This window comes from Colletes latitarsis, chromosome 10 (assembly GCF_051014445.1).
Source record: "Colletes latitarsis isolate SP2378_abdomen chromosome 10, iyColLati1, whole genome shotgun sequence".
NCBI lineage: Eukaryota > Metazoa > Arthropoda > Insecta > Hymenoptera > Colletidae > Colletes > Colletes latitarsis.
Window position 1 is genome coordinate 3,626,097 of NC_135143.1, and position 18,907 is coordinate 3,645,003.

The 18,907-nt window shown below is 33.2% G+C and overlaps 1 protein-coding gene across 2 annotated transcripts; it reads right to left on the minus strand.

Moving 5' to 3' along the window:
- Positions 1-783: 783 nt before the first annotated feature.
- Positions 784-17,429, minus strand: LOC143346559 (PI-PLC X domain-containing protein 1). Of its 2 annotated transcripts, none has more exons than XM_076774754.1 (7): positions 16,949-17,429; positions 12,285-12,410; positions 11,741-11,914; positions 10,859-11,090; positions 6,114-6,467; positions 4,856-5,043; positions 784-2,690 (listed from the first exon to the last, which is right to left on the minus strand). In XM_076774754.1, the coding sequence occupies exons 2-7, from the start codon at positions 12,334-12,336 to the stop codon at positions 2,344-2,346; spliced, it is 1,347 nt and encodes a 448-aa protein (XP_076630869.1). In that variant the 5' UTR covers positions 12,337-12,410; positions 16,949-17,429; the 3' UTR covers positions 784-2,343. The 2 variants fall into 2 exon arrangements, with proteins under 2 accessions (XP_076630869.1, XP_076630868.1); XM_076774753.1 differs by having other exon boundaries at positions 16,856-17,429.
- Between the last annotated feature and the right edge of the window lie 1,478 nt (positions 17,430-18,907).

Sequence of the window (18,907 nt, forward strand, 5' to 3'; positions counted from 1 at the left end):
TGCTATCATCTATGTACTTAAAAAGATTATTCAGCACATTAGGCATCACAGTTGATAACAAAAGAAATAGACTAAATCCTAAATGTTTTTACAATTTTTCTTATGTCAACAAAGTAAATAATATCGATAGTATTATTTACTTAAAGAAACCTACAAACCTGCATGATGGGGAAATTATCTCTGCTTTAAATTGAGCTAACTGAACAAATTCAATTTTTTAATAATCGTTAGATGAAAATTTTCAGTACTGACAAAATGGCGTTTTGAACAAGACATTGACTCTTTTGAGGGGCAATTTGTTCTTTCCTTGAACATAAATAAAAACTGGCAAAGATGAAAATATTATTCTAGTTCCAGTTATAGATGGACTATTAGTGTCTAAATAATCTATCCCACCGAATTGAAAAATATAGTTTCGAGGAAAACGCGCTTAAAGTTCAACTGGCATCTATACGTGCCGGTTATACCTACTTCCTTTATGTGTCATGGTCTTCAAATCTTCATAACTTTCGCAACTTCTCAAATTCATCGTAGATCAAATAGTACCATATTTTTTATGAATTCAAACTCGATCAGGAATTACTCAAATAGTTTACCCATGACAAACATTCGAATAAAATACGAATATTGCTATTTAAATACAGAAGTATTTGTACATTTAAGTATTCATACATTTTTATTACGTACTATAATATAAATAGTATTATTTGAAGATGCTTCGTAATGAAAGTTGAAAATAAGAAAGTTTTACTAAACTTCGCGTGTTGTGTTTCGTTGATCATTTTAGTCCCTAATATTTTATGAAATCTATGAATTAAACTATATTTTTACTTTTGTATAATTTCTAAATTTGTAAATCTCTATTCTCGATCGAAAACCTGTTTAAGTATTTGAATAGTCAATAATATCCGAATAATAATCAAATTTTAAGCGCTGAAATGTTCGGATATTCGACAAACAAATAATTGGACAAGAAGTTTCAGTCGATTATTTCTATAAGAATCACTAAAATAAAGTAATATTTTTATTGGATACAAATAGACTTACACCACTGTCGGATCGAATGCATTTGTAATTTCATCTGACAGCAATCGCACCTCTATGCACTTATCTATACAAGGTGTCCGATAAGCGGTGGTATAAGCACTAATGTGGTGATTCTACATCAAAAAGTGAGTCGACATTATAAAATAAAATTTTTCCATTCGAAGATTTGTTTTCAAGGAAAATAACTTTGAAAATTTGTGGGGCACGCGCCGGATCGCCTCAATACAATGGACTTTGTCGCAGCATTCTGCTTCCTTGAATGTAAAAAAAAAATAATCAAAAGCAATATCGTTTGTATTGGGCAGTTAAGGTAAATTATTATAACGTTTGAACGATTAAAAGTATAAACTGTTAAGTTGAAGAAGGTTTGTTAAAACTTATTAAAAAGAGTACGATAATGTATGAACCAAATTGGGCAACATTTTGAGGAATCTCGTAGGTAATAATGTTACAAAAAGTAAATTAATAAAAGAGTCTGTTTCGAAAGTGAACGTTCAATTTTTTGTGTAACCTTGAATACTAATTAAAATTAATTTGAACAGAAAGATACATAATATATAAAGAAATCTGGTAAATCAAGGTATCTTGGTGCACCATACTCGATAAATTTTCAAAGTCGTTTTTCTTCCAAACAAAGCCTCGCATGAAAAAATTTTATTCTACATTTTCGATTCATTTTCTCATCTAGAATTGCCATGTTACTGTTTGTACCGCCGATTACCGGACGCCCTGTATATTCGATCATTGTTTAGTATTGGGTGAAATGGTCACTAAACTCTGACCTACTTCTATTAAGTTGTAAATTAAATTTTAGCACTATGACACATAAATCTGTTCTTTTGGAAGTTATTTAAATAAGATGTTTTTAAGCTCATTTGTTTGTGCTTTTTATTTTTCATTAATCACCTTTCCAGTTCTACACAATGCACTAGTCACAGTGATTCTTAATTTTCTAGTCAGTGACTTTCTTTTAGGCCACAAATCACTGTGGCTAATGAATCTGATTCGAGTTTGAGATACTCAAAGTAAACTACCTTTGTATCTTAGCGCTCGATCAAATCTCCATCACGGTAGAACATTCCTGTTACATAAGCAGCTTCAGAGATTCATAGATCTCTTTCAAATTATTAAAACGAAGTAACAACATAGATTCGCGGAGTAGTAAACAATTGAACTTCGATCAATCGTTGGTGATTAGAATTCGGCGAATCTTCTATACAAGACAGCAACAGGATATAGGGTTAAGCTTCCGAATAAATCATCTCTTTCATCAGAGCTCCTTTATCGTCGACGAATCTAATTAAAATACAATCTCTTCTTGATATTTGCCTCTATCGACACGTCGATCAGACTGTTTCCAAGGAAAAAGTCCGTGGCTACTATGTTGGTCTCGTTCCACCACTCCTCCTGGAACTTGAGCGTCAAATTCCTGTTCACGGAATCGGCCATCTCTCGTAGTCCACCGGATAGATTAAAGAGCATGTTCTGAAAATGTGGCGTCAGTTCCGCCATCACTGCCCATAATGGGTTCTGGCTGAACCTTTTCGGTCCCATGATAACATCTTCCAAATACTTGAACAGGCCCTCTACCGTCTGTTGATTGCCCCAGGCTTGAGACATCGCAGGCCAAAGCCAGTAGTACTCTGAAAGGAGTAATTGGAAAATGGAGTAATTAACACTATTTTTACTAAAGGTATTGAAAGACTTTTAAAAATTTTAACTTGATATTAGTTTCTGAATGTAATCACTTTTTCTATACAAGGTGTTCGGCTACCCCTGGGAAAAATTTTAATGGGAGATTTTAGGAGCCAAAGTAAGACGAAAATCAAGAATACCAATTTGTTGATCGAGACTTCGTTAAAAAGTTATTAATGTTTAAAGTTCCGTTTGTAGATATGCAACCTGCGAACAGCTGCGTACGCGTGATAGTGGTTCTCACTCAGAAAACTGTGAAGCTGTCGATACGTCACTAAGTATGTATAGTTTCTCATGCTGAGTGAGAACCACTATTGACCGCACGCAGCTGTACGCAGGTTGCCTATCTACAGGCGGAAATTTAAACGTTAATAACTTTTTAACAAAGCCTCAATCAACAAATTGATATTCTTGATTTTCGTTTTATTTTGGCTTCTAGAATCTCCGATTAAAATTTTTCCCAGGGGTGGCTGAACATCCTGTATAACATGATATTAAGAGTAACATAATTCGCATTAACAATTATTTCTACAGCTACTTGCATGCAAATTCAAGATGTCAAAAGACTTGGTTCAAATAGATGTGCATAAAATCGTGATAGAAATAGTGTTAAGCTATAGCGAAGAATGTGTCAAATGTTAAGGAAGGAGGTACTAGTTCAGCTTGCATATTATACTTCATGAAATTCATAAAATTTAATTTAACCCTTTGACGAGTGGAAAATGTGTAGCCAATATGAATTATTAAATGTAACACATTTTTTTCTGAAAAATAAAACATTGTTTAAAGCGTGAAATAGATATGTCAAGAATCTTGTATTAATTTTTATAATGGAATAGCGTAAATTTGAAATATAGTTGGAAGAATTTAATGAGACAATATATTAGCCCCGTACTATGAAGTATTAAAATATCATGTACATACAATCGCTGCTCAAAAGTTTGGGACACCACTCTATCTTTAAAACAAATGAGCCATTCTTTTTATAAATACACGAACTTTTTGCTGAAAATATTATATTTATGCATATATTAATTTGGCATTGCTTAAGTATAATTCTAGATGAATAATTGTAATTAGAAAGTTATGTCATGCATACTTTGGAAAAAAGAATTAAATTTTGTTATATTACCCACGTAATTCTTCTATTATACAATGTGTCTTTCAAATTCTGTCTATTCAAATATCTTTAAAAGTGTTGATGATGAAAAATTTTTGAAACAATAATTAAATGGTTTCGATAATCTTGTCTTTTGTAAATAAGCATGTGGTGTACATATGAAGATTATTCATTTTTTTTTTTTTAAAGAATCATATTTTTATAAGAATCATTTTTATTAATTCATTGAGTGTAACTAGTCATTTCCTGTGGAAAACTATTAACCTATTCATGATGAAAAATAATTAATTAGTCTAGAAGATATTTTAACGTAAACGTTTTGTCATAAATTTTGATGGCATAGTAGAAATGTTTACATTTAAATATCTTTTAAACTAATGATTTTTCGTCATAAGTGCATTAGTGAATTAGTGAATAGTGAATTAAAAAATCTGTGATTCTATTAAAAAACGTTTAATGTTTTTATTTTTTTTACTTTATGTGTTCATCTATAAATAAACTAATTGCATGAAATTATGCTTCCCTTGAAGCTCTTTAATTCTTGTACGAAACATTTTTCAGTATCGGCAACAGTTTAAGGATACTTTAGAGGAACAGAGCTCGTGAGACACCATTATCTTAAATGAAAAATTCAAATATCGAAGAATTAAATTTATTCTCAATCTTTACTTCTACTCTTTACTATTTGACGTAACAAACAATTATCATGAAGATAGCAACCTTTAATGTGGCCACTTTATAAACTTCAATGTTTGAACGTGGCCCTTGTTAAACAATTATCGACCTCTGTTCTACAAGATCAAATTTCTTTGTGTTTGTTTCAGAAAATTGAATACTGAACATATCGAAACATTAAAGCTTCCAAAACAAGACTTTACAGTTTTCTATTTTGGAAATAGAAAAATTGTAAAAATTGCAGTATATTTGAAAGTGTGGAAATAAAAGCAAACCATCTGACATGGCGACTACATTGAAACGTAGCTACAAATTTACCATTAACGGTGTGCTTATCGCCGTAGCAGATTATCAAACGTTTCCCATCGGTCCAAATATCATTCAAGGTGGGACCAAGACCTTCAACCCCCATGTCAGGTTTTAGAATCAGTCCTTTGAATTCCCGATTGAGAATCCTGACCAATCGTCGATGCCTACACAGCCTTCCCTCGAATCCCACTGGAAATCTACACACAAAATCAATTCATATTAAATTACACTTTTATCTTCCGATGACAATTTGCAATCAATCTATTTCATTTGCATGAAATGTAATGTACATCGATATAACCATCGACCAGAAATAGGCAACATTCGATTCCAATAATTTATATAATTTATAGATGGCGAATGAGAACACTGTATAACAATTAATTCGCAATAATAATTTAATTTTATAACTTAAATTGAAATTTAAATGATATATTTCCCAACATTTAGAAAAGAGTTCTTTTAAAGAAAAAAGAAAAATTCTACACCTGAAATAAATGAAAGGTTTAAGATGATGCGAGAAAAATATACGACATATGTTCATATTCAATGGTTTAAAAAGTCAATTTTTAAATAAAAGTTTCTTAAACTGCAAACGTCTAAAAATGTGTTCTTTACATGTACTGTCGGAATTTTTAAACATGATGAAGTTATAACAGATCTATAGAAAAAAATACATTATTAATTTAAAACATCAATTATATTAATAGACGCGGCGATTATATTCATTAAAAATCTGATATTTTTCAACAAAAAAATTTAAGGAGTACATAAACTGTCATTTTGTGAATGGAAAATGTGAATTGAATGTGTTTTGCTTTTAGAAGGCCACCATTTTGTTAATTTATATTGTTCATATATTATTTCAATACGAGCAATAACCACACAAATAGATTACGATTATCATGCACTGATTATCTAGGCTAAGTTGAACATCCAGAATTAAATGGCAACACTGGAAACAAGTTTTTTAAATACACAACCAAAAATAATTAACGATTTTACGAACACATGAAACAATTATATTCAAATTCATACTTAAATTTTCAAAACATGAATTTATGAAAAATGATATTCCAAAAGAGAATACCCTCTTAATAGAAAATAATTATATATTTATATTAATCGTTTCTTTATTATTCTGCTTATTCGCTAATATTCAATTTAAATAATTCGCAACCACTTGTCCCACAATCGAGGCGACGCATTCCCAACGTTATTGATTTGCAAATTGACAGCATTATATTATTCTGTATCGTCGAATTACCTGTGGAAGTCCATGATGACAACCTCTCCCTTTGCAACGTTCAAAAAGTTTCTCACGTCTTTGATAACAGCGGACAGCGGTGTGATTCGAAATATATCGTGGTTGACCCAGAATCTGCTTATGTGGTTGTTTTCCTCAGCGATGGTGGTTCCATTCGAATTGGACGGATAATAACCCACCCTGATGTCTAGATACCTGATACCGTGCACCAACTGCGTCCATACGTCACGATCCTGCGTTAATAAATACCGTTGATAGGCCAACCTTCTCGACAGGTCTCCGTGTTTGTAGCATCCTGAATTATGGGTCCCGGGAATCATCAAGCTTCCAATCGGTAGCCTTCCTAATAGCTTCCTGAAAGGAAAGAGAAAGCAAATAAAATTCGTTTAAACATTTTTAAGAAGTATCAGAGAAAACATAGAGATAAGGTTTACCTCAAAAGCAATCCACACAACACATGCGCTTTTTTATTCTCAAGTAGCGAATAAAAATGTTAGATTCCCTCGTAAACTAGCTTTTGCCCACGGCTTTGCTCTTAATTCAAAAAATTTGTTGATAGATTTTAATTTATAAACGAATTTACGAATGAAACGTAAATAGAAGTTAATTTATGAATCGATCGAAAATTTGATCGTGTATAAAATGTACCCAACTTGGTAGCTGATGCACTAACAACGTTTTGTATGTATGTATATGCTCGTTGTTTGCTGCTTTTGAATGGCTATATGAAAGGTTTATAACGATCAAGATGGCATCAAAGACGTAAAATTTTCATGTCAACAGTAAAAAATGAAGCAAATAATGATCGTAGCGTACGACTGGGAAGGTGTGATCGATATTAATTGTATTTTACAGGGTGTAAAAGCAAATAAAGCATATAACGAAACATTCTTACTCATTGACAAGGGGAGAAGCTCGATTATATCACTTCGCTTTTTAAAATTTGTTATACCATAATAGAATATATATTTCTAATGGCATGTGTGAAATCTTAGCTGTAAATACTTGATTATTTTAAAAATATAATTAATTAAAGTTGCATATCTGGCGATGTTCTATAAATAGAGGATGTTCGGCATACATTCAAAAAATATTTTAGTGGAAGATTCTAGAGGCCAAAATAAGACGAAAATCAAGAATACTAATTTGTTGATTTAGGCTTCGTTAAACAGTTATAGAAACATTTTCGGCTTCACAGTATATTTTCGGTAAAGAATTTTTTTCTCGAAAATAAGTAGGATTTCGAAGGTATGTCTATTCATCAAAAATGATTGTAATTAACCCCCGCAATCGAAAATAATTTTCCCAGAGCGATTTGAAACTTTTTAATTTTGTCGACATTTCTCGAAAGTGGGTGGGATTTCGGAAGTATGTCAATTCACCAAAAATGATTGTAATTGACCTCCGCAACCGAAAATAATTTTTCCAGAACGATTTGAAATTTTTTTTTTTGTCAAAAAATTTAGGATTTATCGATTTTTCTTAAAAATTCGTTTTTGATTTTTAGTAATTTTGTTTGATGCCCTATAGAAAAGTTGTCTAATACTTTTTTGTAGGTATACATGAGCACTACTTCAGAAAAAAGTTTCATTTAAATATATTCACTATTGCAAAAGTTATGGCTGTTTGAAAATTGGATCATTTTGCGAGGGTAAGGATCAACTTTTCGAATATTTTTGGAATTTCTATATATTCTTCACTAAAATATGCGTCGTTTGCATTTTGAAGCATTAAAATCGTCCAATCTGTTCAGGAGTTATGATGTTTTAAATATTTGCATGAAAGGGCATAACTGAATAAGGGGGTCAAATGTGCCATTAACTACATTTTTTAAGTTTGATTTACCTCATCTTACTGTAAATATGTGCAGGAGCATAAACTGTTTCGTGGAAGATGTGAAATAGCAGGACGAAAAAAAGGAAACAATGGGGGAACGTTTCATTCTGGGCCTGCTTAGATACCGGGACATTTAATTGTTCGTTGAGGAGTGTATACAGGGTGTTCGGGCACCCCTAGGAAAAATTTTAATGGGAGATTCTAGAGGCCAAAATAAGATGGGAATCAAGAATACCAATTTGTTGATTAAGGCTTTGTTAAAAAGTTATTAACGTTTAAAGTTCTGCCTGTAGAACGTCAACCTCCGAACAACTACGTGCGCGCGATAGTGGTTCTCACTTATCATGAGAAACACTACTTAGTGACGTCTCGACAGCCTTACAGTTTTATGATTGAGAACTACTAGGACCGACCTGTTGCGCGCACTCAGCTGTTCGCAGATTGCAGTTCTACAGGCGAAACTTTAAACGTTAGTAACTTTTTAACGAAGTCTCAAATAATAAATTAGTATTCTTGATTTTCATCTTATTTTAGCCTCTAGAATCTCCCATTAAAATTTTTCCGAATGGATGCCGAATACCCTGTATAAATATGTGCCTGGTCATAGAAACCGCAACTACTAATTATGATACATTTTGCGGCTTGTAAAGCTAGTATAAACAAACAACCAAAGACCTGTATTCATAGCATATCACTTGGTATGTAACTTTAATTAATTGTATCTTTAAAACTATCAAGTATCTATGGCTAATCTTCCATATATCATTAGAAATGTGTATTCTATCATCCAACAAAACGTCGTTAAAATCAAAGTGGTACAGTTGGAGTCCTTCTCTTGTAAATTACGCCCAAACATTTGAAAACTGCGAAGAGACTCTGCACGATACTGTCCACTAACGTGAAATAGAACCAGTGATTTCACAAATAACAAAATATCTTTGGAAATTGATTCTCCATTCACCGACTTGTTCTCAAAACTTAATTAACCCGTATGAGGTAACCGTTATCCTGACTTGAAAGCGCTAAGTATAGCGGTAAGCCGATGTATTAGGAAGCTAAACTTCAGGAAGGAATTAATTGGCATTCACGATCTTCTTAAACGCTGACAAGCAATCAAAGATCATCGAGGAGATTATATTAAAGGATTGTGAAAACATTTATGACACTAAATAAATTCTCTTTTCTTATTCATATTTGTGCATTTCTTTTGAAGTGAATAAAAAGAAATGGTTGAAGAAAATCTTACTCAAGTTGGTAAAAACTAGCTATATAACAAATGTATATCACTATCTGTTTAAAATAATGTAGGAGACCTTTCTTTTTGCATAATATTCGCCTCTCACTGAAAACAAATTTTTTGTACACCAAGAATAGAAAAATAAAATTGATACAGTGTTCTTGAAACTGATGTTCACGATAAATATAAAAATTGTCTCTCCCTTGGAACCAATCAAATGACTAATGCGAGGCTTGACTGAAATATGACACCAGTCGATGAGACAAACCTTCGCGTCAATGAAACAATGCTATTGCAATGATGAAATCTTTCTATTGTTGATTTTTTTGGTAATGAAAATGATACTATCATATTTGTGGGATTCTTATGATTAACGCGGGACTAAACACAACGTAATTTGGATCATATTTATTTATTTAATAAGTGAAAGATAATGAGTTATTATCAGTTGCTAAATAAATAAATATGATTCAAAGTATGTTGTGCTTAGTCTGGTCTTAATTAGAAAGATCTTACAAATGCAGCAGTAAAAGTTTCATGAAAAAGATAAAAATTAAAAAAATATAATTGTGTTAATATTGCAAGCGACAAGGTGGCTTTTAACTGTCAACGACTGTCTCAACGCTCATTCGTTGCTAAGGAAATATCGACAGAAGTATAGAATTTCGTCTCGTACACCATACATGTGAAAACTGATCCCGAAGTTTTTACATTTATCGGTAGAGTCGGATTGTTAGTTTTTAAAAATACAATTTTTAACACTTTATTTGAGTTATCCTGTATAATTCTAATGAAGACCAAACTGTGACCAAATTGTGTCAGTACAATTACAAATAAAACTATTATACAGGGTGTTCTACATTTTTCCATACAGACTTCAGCAGTGTGTTCTACAAGTAAAACTAAGACTAAAATGTTATGTAACAAAAAATCCATAAATGCTTTGTTAAGAAGTTATGACAAAAATATGAACTGTGAAACTTGTTGACATTCAGGGCATTAAAATAAGAAAAAGAATTTATAATAAAATAAAATCAATCTTTTGCAAGCATTCGATATCGTGAGTTTGAAACTTGAACAATAGTTCAAAATTTGATGACAACAAAAAGTTATCATCGAAGACAGAATACTTCAGCACCCAAGGTAAATGATAGAAACTAAACTCTGATAAAGAAATGTTATCCACATAATTCTACGTTAAAAATATTTGTTCGTGCCTCAACTAGCAGTTGCACTTAATAAACAAAATTTTAGTAAATTTGTTTGTTTAGTAAATAAAAAAACATTACATTTCATATTTTTCTCATAATTTCTTAACAAAGCATTTATGAATTTTTTGTTACATAACACTTTAATGTTATTTTTACTTGTAGAAGACAGTGCTGAAGTGTGTACGGAAAAATGCGGAACACCCTGAATATAAATCCCTTTTCTGTTATATGTATATTAGATAAAAACTGACAAATAAATAGAGTGTCTTATCATTACTTATCTTTACTTATCTGACTGTACGAGAAAAAGATTCTAAACGATGATGAGTAATTATCTAAAATAGTGCTGAAGTGTGTTCGGAAAAATGCGGAACACCTTGTATATCGGCTTTAAATTGAAACAGTTATAAACCCGGAACCGATACTATAACTGTTTCTAACCCCTGGTACAAATTAGTTACCTTAAATCGTACATCCATGTCGGCCATATCCGCAAACAGGAACTGGTGAGGATTTCGTCATCCTTATAAAGTGCAGCATAATGTTTCAAACAATGAGGACCAGGACGTGTCGCGCCATCCTTAGTGTCCCATCCACCAGGAAGTGGTGGATGACCAACTGTGATATTCGTTCGATAATAGCCCCGAGGGAATTGCAACGAAGTCAAAACCAACTTGGGCTTCAGCTTCGTATCTAAAATCACAACGTTGCGGCGTCGGTGGTTACGTCAACTGGTAGCGATCGATTTTGACTCGCTCGAGTTTTAAGAACAGACGCCATCTTTCAGGATGACGAAAGTCGATTTCTTTTCACATTTTCTTAAATTTTAATATTTTAAGAATACTGCAACTCAATATATTTCGCAAATAATTTAAATAACAAACAACATAAAAGTAGACTGGACTGAAGCTTTGATTCAGATCTTTCGAGCAACATGTAATCGAGATTCTGAAGAATTGTTATATTTTCTTATCTTTCTTCTGTAAAATTGACACTTTTTTAGTTGTGTTACTCTTTTTGTTGCGGTGTCACGTAGAGAGATCAAAATTTATTGCAACGATAGACGGAATGTGTTGGAAAGAACAGAATTCATGAAAGCTATGATCAATAGACACCGAGGGAACTTGTCTTAATCTCTAAAACATAAGTTACAACGTTTAAGAGAATCAAACAAAAATTATTATTGTATGTAGGGTTTGCAATGATCATATTGATCATATACGAGTAAACACATATTTTTTTAAGAAAAGAATTTATTAAAGCTGCAATCGATCGATAACGAATGAATTTTAATCCTTAAAACATGAAGATGACGTTCAAGAGAATTAAAGAAGACTTATTACCACGCTCTGGGTCAGTATTAAACACCTTGATGGTATCTGGGTATCCTGTATCAGATGGACAATCAATATCCCAATTCACTTCAAGCTCTGTGTCGACCACTTTGTCACTGGCAGCGATCGGTTTCCACAAGGAGGAAACTGTCAGCCATACTCTTCCGCACTTCGTTGCCAACGCTGAAATCACAAATATTATGCTCATGAATAGGGCATCGAAGTATAATCCGTGCTATTTTGTTAAGTTTATAACGATACATCGAAGCTGACCCACGATAAGTTTTGAGTGACCCACAGTAAACATTACGTCATTCACGATAAGACTAAAGTGACCCACGATACACTATGAATGGTACACGATATATCTCGAGTGAGCCATAACAAATTTGATGTAACCCACGGTAAAGTGTAAGTGGCCCACGATACCTTGTGAACGGTCCACGATAAAATTCTAATGACCCACGATAAATTTTATGTGACTCATGGTAAAGTACAAGTGATCCACGTTACATTACGAATGGCCCACGATAAATTTCATAATCGCGCTCACCGATGTCGCAAAGCAAGTGCAGCAGCAAGAAAATTATTCCCTTCAACATCATCGAAGAATGTTGCTTTATGGATCTTCTCTGAACGGGCCGTGTTCAGATATTCCACGTCAGAAAATGGTGTACACCTGTAATAGTCAAAAAGAGTTTTCATCGTTAAAAGAATTAGACTCTGATAGAAATTACAACTGGAATGGGGAAACTGGTCTTCACAGAGTTGCAGTCTCGTAATATGTTTCAAAAGTACTAAAGTACCATACTTTTGAGAATTTATTTTTCACAAGGAACACTAGGTCGCTCTTCAATTTTGTTCGATCTCATATGTTGTAATACTTAACAAAATTAACGACAGGTGTTTTTATATATCTGTAGATATGCGGTTTAAAGAGGTGAAACCTACACTTAGATTTGTCTGTAACAAAGTATAGAACCGGAATCGGAACACGGAGAAATGTCTAACATAATCTTTCCAAATTCTGTAAACTTTGCATTTCGTAAATAAATTACATTTATATGAAGTTGAGGGATGTTCAGAAGTTGCGGTAGTTATTTGTTCATGTAATGGAAGTCATTAAAATTTCAACGTCTTGTTTTTCAAAATTAATTACGCGATATAACCATTGTACGTTGCTATTACTTTTGTAAAACAAATATATGAAATGGCTAAATAATTATAAATATACAATTTCGATTAAACAAATATTTTAAAATATTGTAAAGTTATGACCAATCATTCTTTTAAAATCTGATTTTATTTTCTCATTTCAAAAAAAGTATGTTTGGCTACGACAATTCTTTTCTTTCATTCTAAATATCAAATAGTCCCAAAATAATGTAATTACTCTATAAATACTTTCTGAGATGAAAAGTTTTTTGTGACTAAAAATGATTAGGAGACGTTGATCTCAGGTCTAGACGTTTCTTAAATTTTACATGTCAAAATATGTTTGTAAATTACTAGAACAAAATTTAAAAAATTGACAAAAGTACAGAAATCGTAATATAACCGTATACATACAAATAAAAATTTAACTCTTGATGCACGCAAAGTGTTTGCTTCTAAGATTCGCGATTCAAATTTGTATATTTGTATGTATTCATATACGAAATAAAGTTTTCTTTTCATGAAAGAATACGAATGAATCTGTCAAATTTCAAATCACTTTTCTAACAAAGTTCTGGCAGGAGTTGCTAGTCATACTGGATTAGACATTTCAAAGATATCTAATTTCATATACAGGGTGTCTCAGCCGATTTTGATATCTTGATTTCCTCGGTATTGTGGCAAGTAGCGAAAAATGTTTCATAGGGAACTTAAATGGTATCGAGTTGGGCATATTCTTGTTATTAATTTTTTCGTAGGTGGACGCGTCAAGAATATACAGTAAGAAGCAAAACTGAACACACAAACGACATTTTAACAAAAATAATTTTTTATTCAATATTTGCATATAGAATACAATCTTCTGGCTCTTCAAAACAAATTTAACATTTGTAATATCATTATTATTTCGTTTTGTACAATTTTTGTTCATGTAGTCAGTTTTGCACCGCAACTAATTTTGAGTAAACATTTCGGATTTTGGTACATTTATTTCGTTCATAAACCTTTAACCTTGATAATTGTTTCAACATGTTTAAACATACTTAATACTACATTTTCGTAATACTCTGGTGTAATAGAATACCATTGTTCTTGCACTCTATGTCACAAATCAGTTATCGGTATTGGGGGAGCATTATATTTATTTTATAACTTCATTTTTAAGTATGCCCAGACATTTTCAATCGGGTTTATGCCTAGCGTTTGGGCAGGCCATTCCATGGTTTGAAATAGTTGACTTTGCAGCCAATTCTTCACGCTGTTCGCACAATGTCTAGGAGCATTGTTATGTTGGTATACAACATCAACTCTGATACTGGCATATTTTCAATTGTTTCTAGTAAAGTTTTTTCTAAAATATCCTTATACGTATACTGATTCACCGTACCTTCTAGTTGATGTAATGATCCTACATCATACGCAGTGATACACCCCCACACTATAAGTGACACCACGAAATTTCATTGTTTGCTTCACATGACATGGTATAAGAGGTTCGTCTTGCTTTTTCCAACACCAACAACATCCATCCGATGAAATTCAATTGATTTTTGATGCATTAAAAATAATTACTTTTTTCCATTGCTTCATATTCCAGCTTAAATGTTTTTTTGAAAAATTTAAACGGGCCTTGACATTCTTTTTTGATAGAACAGTTTTATTTTCTTCTTAATTGCTGTAAAATTAGCTTCTTTTAATGCACTTCGAGATGTCCACTTACTAATTTCCTTTGCAACATCGCTTTCTAACAGTTTTATCTTGTCAATCTTCTCTTATCCTGACAAGATAATAATTTTGGACGGCCTTCAAAAGATGCAGGGACTTCGTTTCATTTTGTCTATATTGTATGTACAACTCCCATACTAACAGCAAATTTTCTAGCAATTACTTCCGTTGATAAACTCAATTTTAATTGGAAAATGATATTCTTTATATCTTTAGATAATGATTTCATAACTAGACAGGGTGTTCGGCATCCATTCGGAAAAATTTTAATGGGGGATTCTAGAGGCCAAAATAAGACGAAAATCAAGAATACCAATTTGTTGATGAAGGCTTCGTTAAAAAGTTATTAACGTTTAAAGTTCCGCCTGTACTGAATTTTTTTCTCGAAAATGCGCAAGATTTCAAGAGTATGTCTATTCACCAAAAATGATTGTAATTGACCCCGCAACCGAAAATAATTTTTCCAAAACGATTTAAAATTTTTTTTTTGTCGAAAAATTTAGGCACCTAATTAGAATTTCGGTAAGGAATTTTTTTCTCGAAAGTGCGTAGGATTTCGGGGGTATGTGTAATAACCAAAAATGATTGTAATTGACCCCCGCAATCGTGAATAATTTTTTTAGCAAGATTTGAAAAAATTTTTTTTTGTCGAAAAATTTCAGCACCTACCCGATTTTTTTTCTCAAAAGTGGATAGGATTTTGGAGGTATGTATATTCACCAAAAATGATTGTAATTGATCTTCACAACCGAAAATAATTTTTTCAGAAAGATTTAAAATTTTTGAATTTAATTGTTAATAATTTTTTAACGAAGCCTCCATCAATAAATTGGTATTCTTGATTTTCGTCTTATTTTGGCCTCTAGAATCCCCCATTAAAATTTTTTCCCAGGGATGGCCGAACACGTTATATATTGATACGATTCTATTGCACCAGAGTATTGCGAAACTATAGTATTAAGTATACCTAAACGTATTGAAGCAATTATCAAGATTTAAAGTTCATGGTCGAAATATCAAGTGTACCAAAATCTGAAATGTTTACTATAAATTAGTTGCGGTGTAAAACCGACCACACGAAAAAGAATTGTACCAAGCGAAATAATAATGATATCACAAATGTTAAATTTGTTTTGAAAAACCAAAAGATTGTAGATAATACCAACTATTTTGTTTCTTTTGTATTCTACATGCAAATATTGAATAAAAAATTATTTTTGTGAAAATGTCGTATATGTGTTCAGTTTTGCTCGTCACTGTATGAAGGTCAACTTCGTTTTTTTTAAATGGAATGAGGTACTTTATTATGCATCAAATGACGTAGCTAGACGTTCTTTACAAAAAAGTACTGACATATGTATGCCAAAAAGCAAGTAGTTTAGGAAATATTTCAATTTAACGTGCCTTAAATTAATATAATAATGCATAACGTGCGACATTAGCGTTTATTTACAGGTATGGTTCAATATAACGACCATTTGCATCACAGTATTTTTGAAATCGATGAAGTAAGGACTGGCCTACGTTATTTAATGTATCGGCTGATATTTTGCCACATTCATCGATAATACGCTGCTTCATATCAGTCACTGTAGTTGAAACTTTCGCGTAAACAAATTGAAAACCGATTGTCATAACTGAATCGTTCTCAAATGTTTACATTTCTACCCAACCAATCTCAATTAGTCGTCTCTGTTAGTCCTACATTGGTATACGTCTTATTGCGGCAGAAATGATGCCTTTGTATTTAAATTATTTAAATTGAAATATCTTCTAAACTACTTGCTTTTCGACATACATGATCAGTACTTTTTTATAAAGAATGTCTAGCTGCATCGTTTGATGCATAAAAAAGTACCTCATTCCATTCAAAAAAACAAAGTTGACCTTTATATATCCTTAACGCGTCCGCCTACGAAAAAACCAATAACACAAGAATATGCCCAACTCGATACCATTTAAGTTCCCTATGAAACATTTTTCGCTACGTGCCACAATACCGAGGAAATCAAGATGTCAAAATCGGCTGAAACACCCTGTATATTTTGTTAAATAATACATACAAATTTGATAAAATTGCAAACCTTCAACAAAACTTTGCAAAACCCAGCTTACTTTTTAGCCCGTCAAAGTGACTTGTCATCAGAACAACGAACGAACATGTTCCACGCGTAACTAAATTACACAACCACAAAGCGAAACATACCCTAGAGTCCAAATATTACCGTCGCACGTTCTACATACCAATGTTAGTGTTTGTTATCAGGCAGACCCCACCGGAGCAATCATGTTACGTTTGTTCGCCGCGGTATCGAAGGTTTGACAATAGCTAGTTACCGATCGCTGCTGCTGACCGTGGTCAATGTCACTTCATTTGCCGAGAAACCCAGAGGATTCGAACGTGTACGGCTGCCTAAACGGCGAGTTCAAAATTCGCGCGCTCCAGATACCGGTTTCGGTTGCAGCCAATCGATCGCCAGGAGTCCCACGAGAGTCCTGGTTCTCCTTCGTCAGCAACCGATCGAGTATTCAGTCCAGCTCGATTTGCCGTTCCACGGAACCGTCGCTGACGCTTCTCCGCGATAGCGTGACTTCAAACCGATCAGCGTCCGTTCGTTCGGGAGGACATGGCTCGTGTCCGCGCGACAGTCGAGAGGAAGAATCGATCACGGCGAGAAACGACGGGAGCAGGATCGGATTCAGCGGCAGCCCTCGGCCAAGCCGGTCTCCAGCCGTCTGGAGACAAAGTCCGCTGACTGAACGATGAACAGCCGAACGACCCGTAACCGGACCAGTTTAATATAGAACCCACTCGCTTATGGGACATTCAAGCGCATTGTGCCATCATCCTTCTATCACTTCCTCGGACACGTCAATTGCTCGATGGGGACTACACACGTGCCGCTGTCCTTCTCCTGCATTCGATCAAACACGCGGCGTTTTTCTCTGTCCGGCGTGCAGGTCATCCTACAGCCTGCGTCTACCACCGGGGGGTCAGACCCAGCCTGACCCGTTGCCATTAAACACCATTTCCTGCGTAATGTCGTGGAATATACACGGTGTCCGGATATCATTTATCAATATTAGACGGGGTGGTTCTACGGGCCAAAATATGACGAAAATCAAGAATGGTAATATTTCGATAGAAGCTTCGTTTAAAAGTTATTGATAATTAAAGTTCCGCCTGAATTATGGCAATCTCCGAACAGCTGCGTACGCACGGTAGGACTGTCATAGTGGTTCCCACTCAGCATAAGAAAGTCTACTTACCGACGTATTCACTTACTTTATATTTTTGCATCAACACGTTACTTTGAATGAGATTCAACCCAGAAAGGCATATCAAAACCGACCAAACGAGATTTTTACGGAGAGTGGATGAATGCCACTTCCAACACGCTGTTGTTCACAAAAATCATCCACACGCACTACAATTGTCCACAAATAATCCTTTTAGGCATGAACCGCCATGCAGTTAAATATACACGCACCGCGATTATGTTATTCGTGATTATATGAAACAGAATTGTTATTAATAGACTGCGGATGTTTATGTTAATAAAATATGTCAAAATATGTGAGTGACATATGTCAAATAATATGCCAAAATATACTCAAAATATATTCAAATAATTTTATTATTTAAACATAATAATAATCAGTTATAATTTAAGTTACAATATATTAGGAGTATTTTTTCAATATTGCCAAGAGTTAGTTGATGACGTTTATCACTTAAAGTGAATTTATAAACTGAGAACGAACGCTCAACATTACAAGATGTGATTGGGACATATTTGAATTTGCTGATCTAGTATGGTTCAATTGTTTTAGGTTCTTTAACAATTTGACCTCATAAAATTTGTTTCCGTAGAACCTATATGTCAAGAATACTTCAGAATTACTGATTAATACTATTCGTAGCATCTATGAACTGTTACCATTAATGTTGCAGAATAGGTAAACACGAGATGTATAAATTGTTATGTTGTTATTTCTGCCACGACTATCGTACACAAACGTTGAATTAGTAGACAGAAATAGATGTTCGGAAGCATTAATTTTATGAAAAGTAATGCAATAAACATATATGACATATGTTTTTATAAAAAATATGTAAAACATATGCCATATGCAAAATATGTAAAATAAAAAATATATTTTTAAGGACCTCTAGTGATGAAACAAACTTCTATTTAGGTTATACTCTTTTATCTATTCCCTAGGAATATATGCATTTGCATAAACATCCGCAGTCTAATTATTAAATTTTCACATATGCTTAAATTTAAAGTG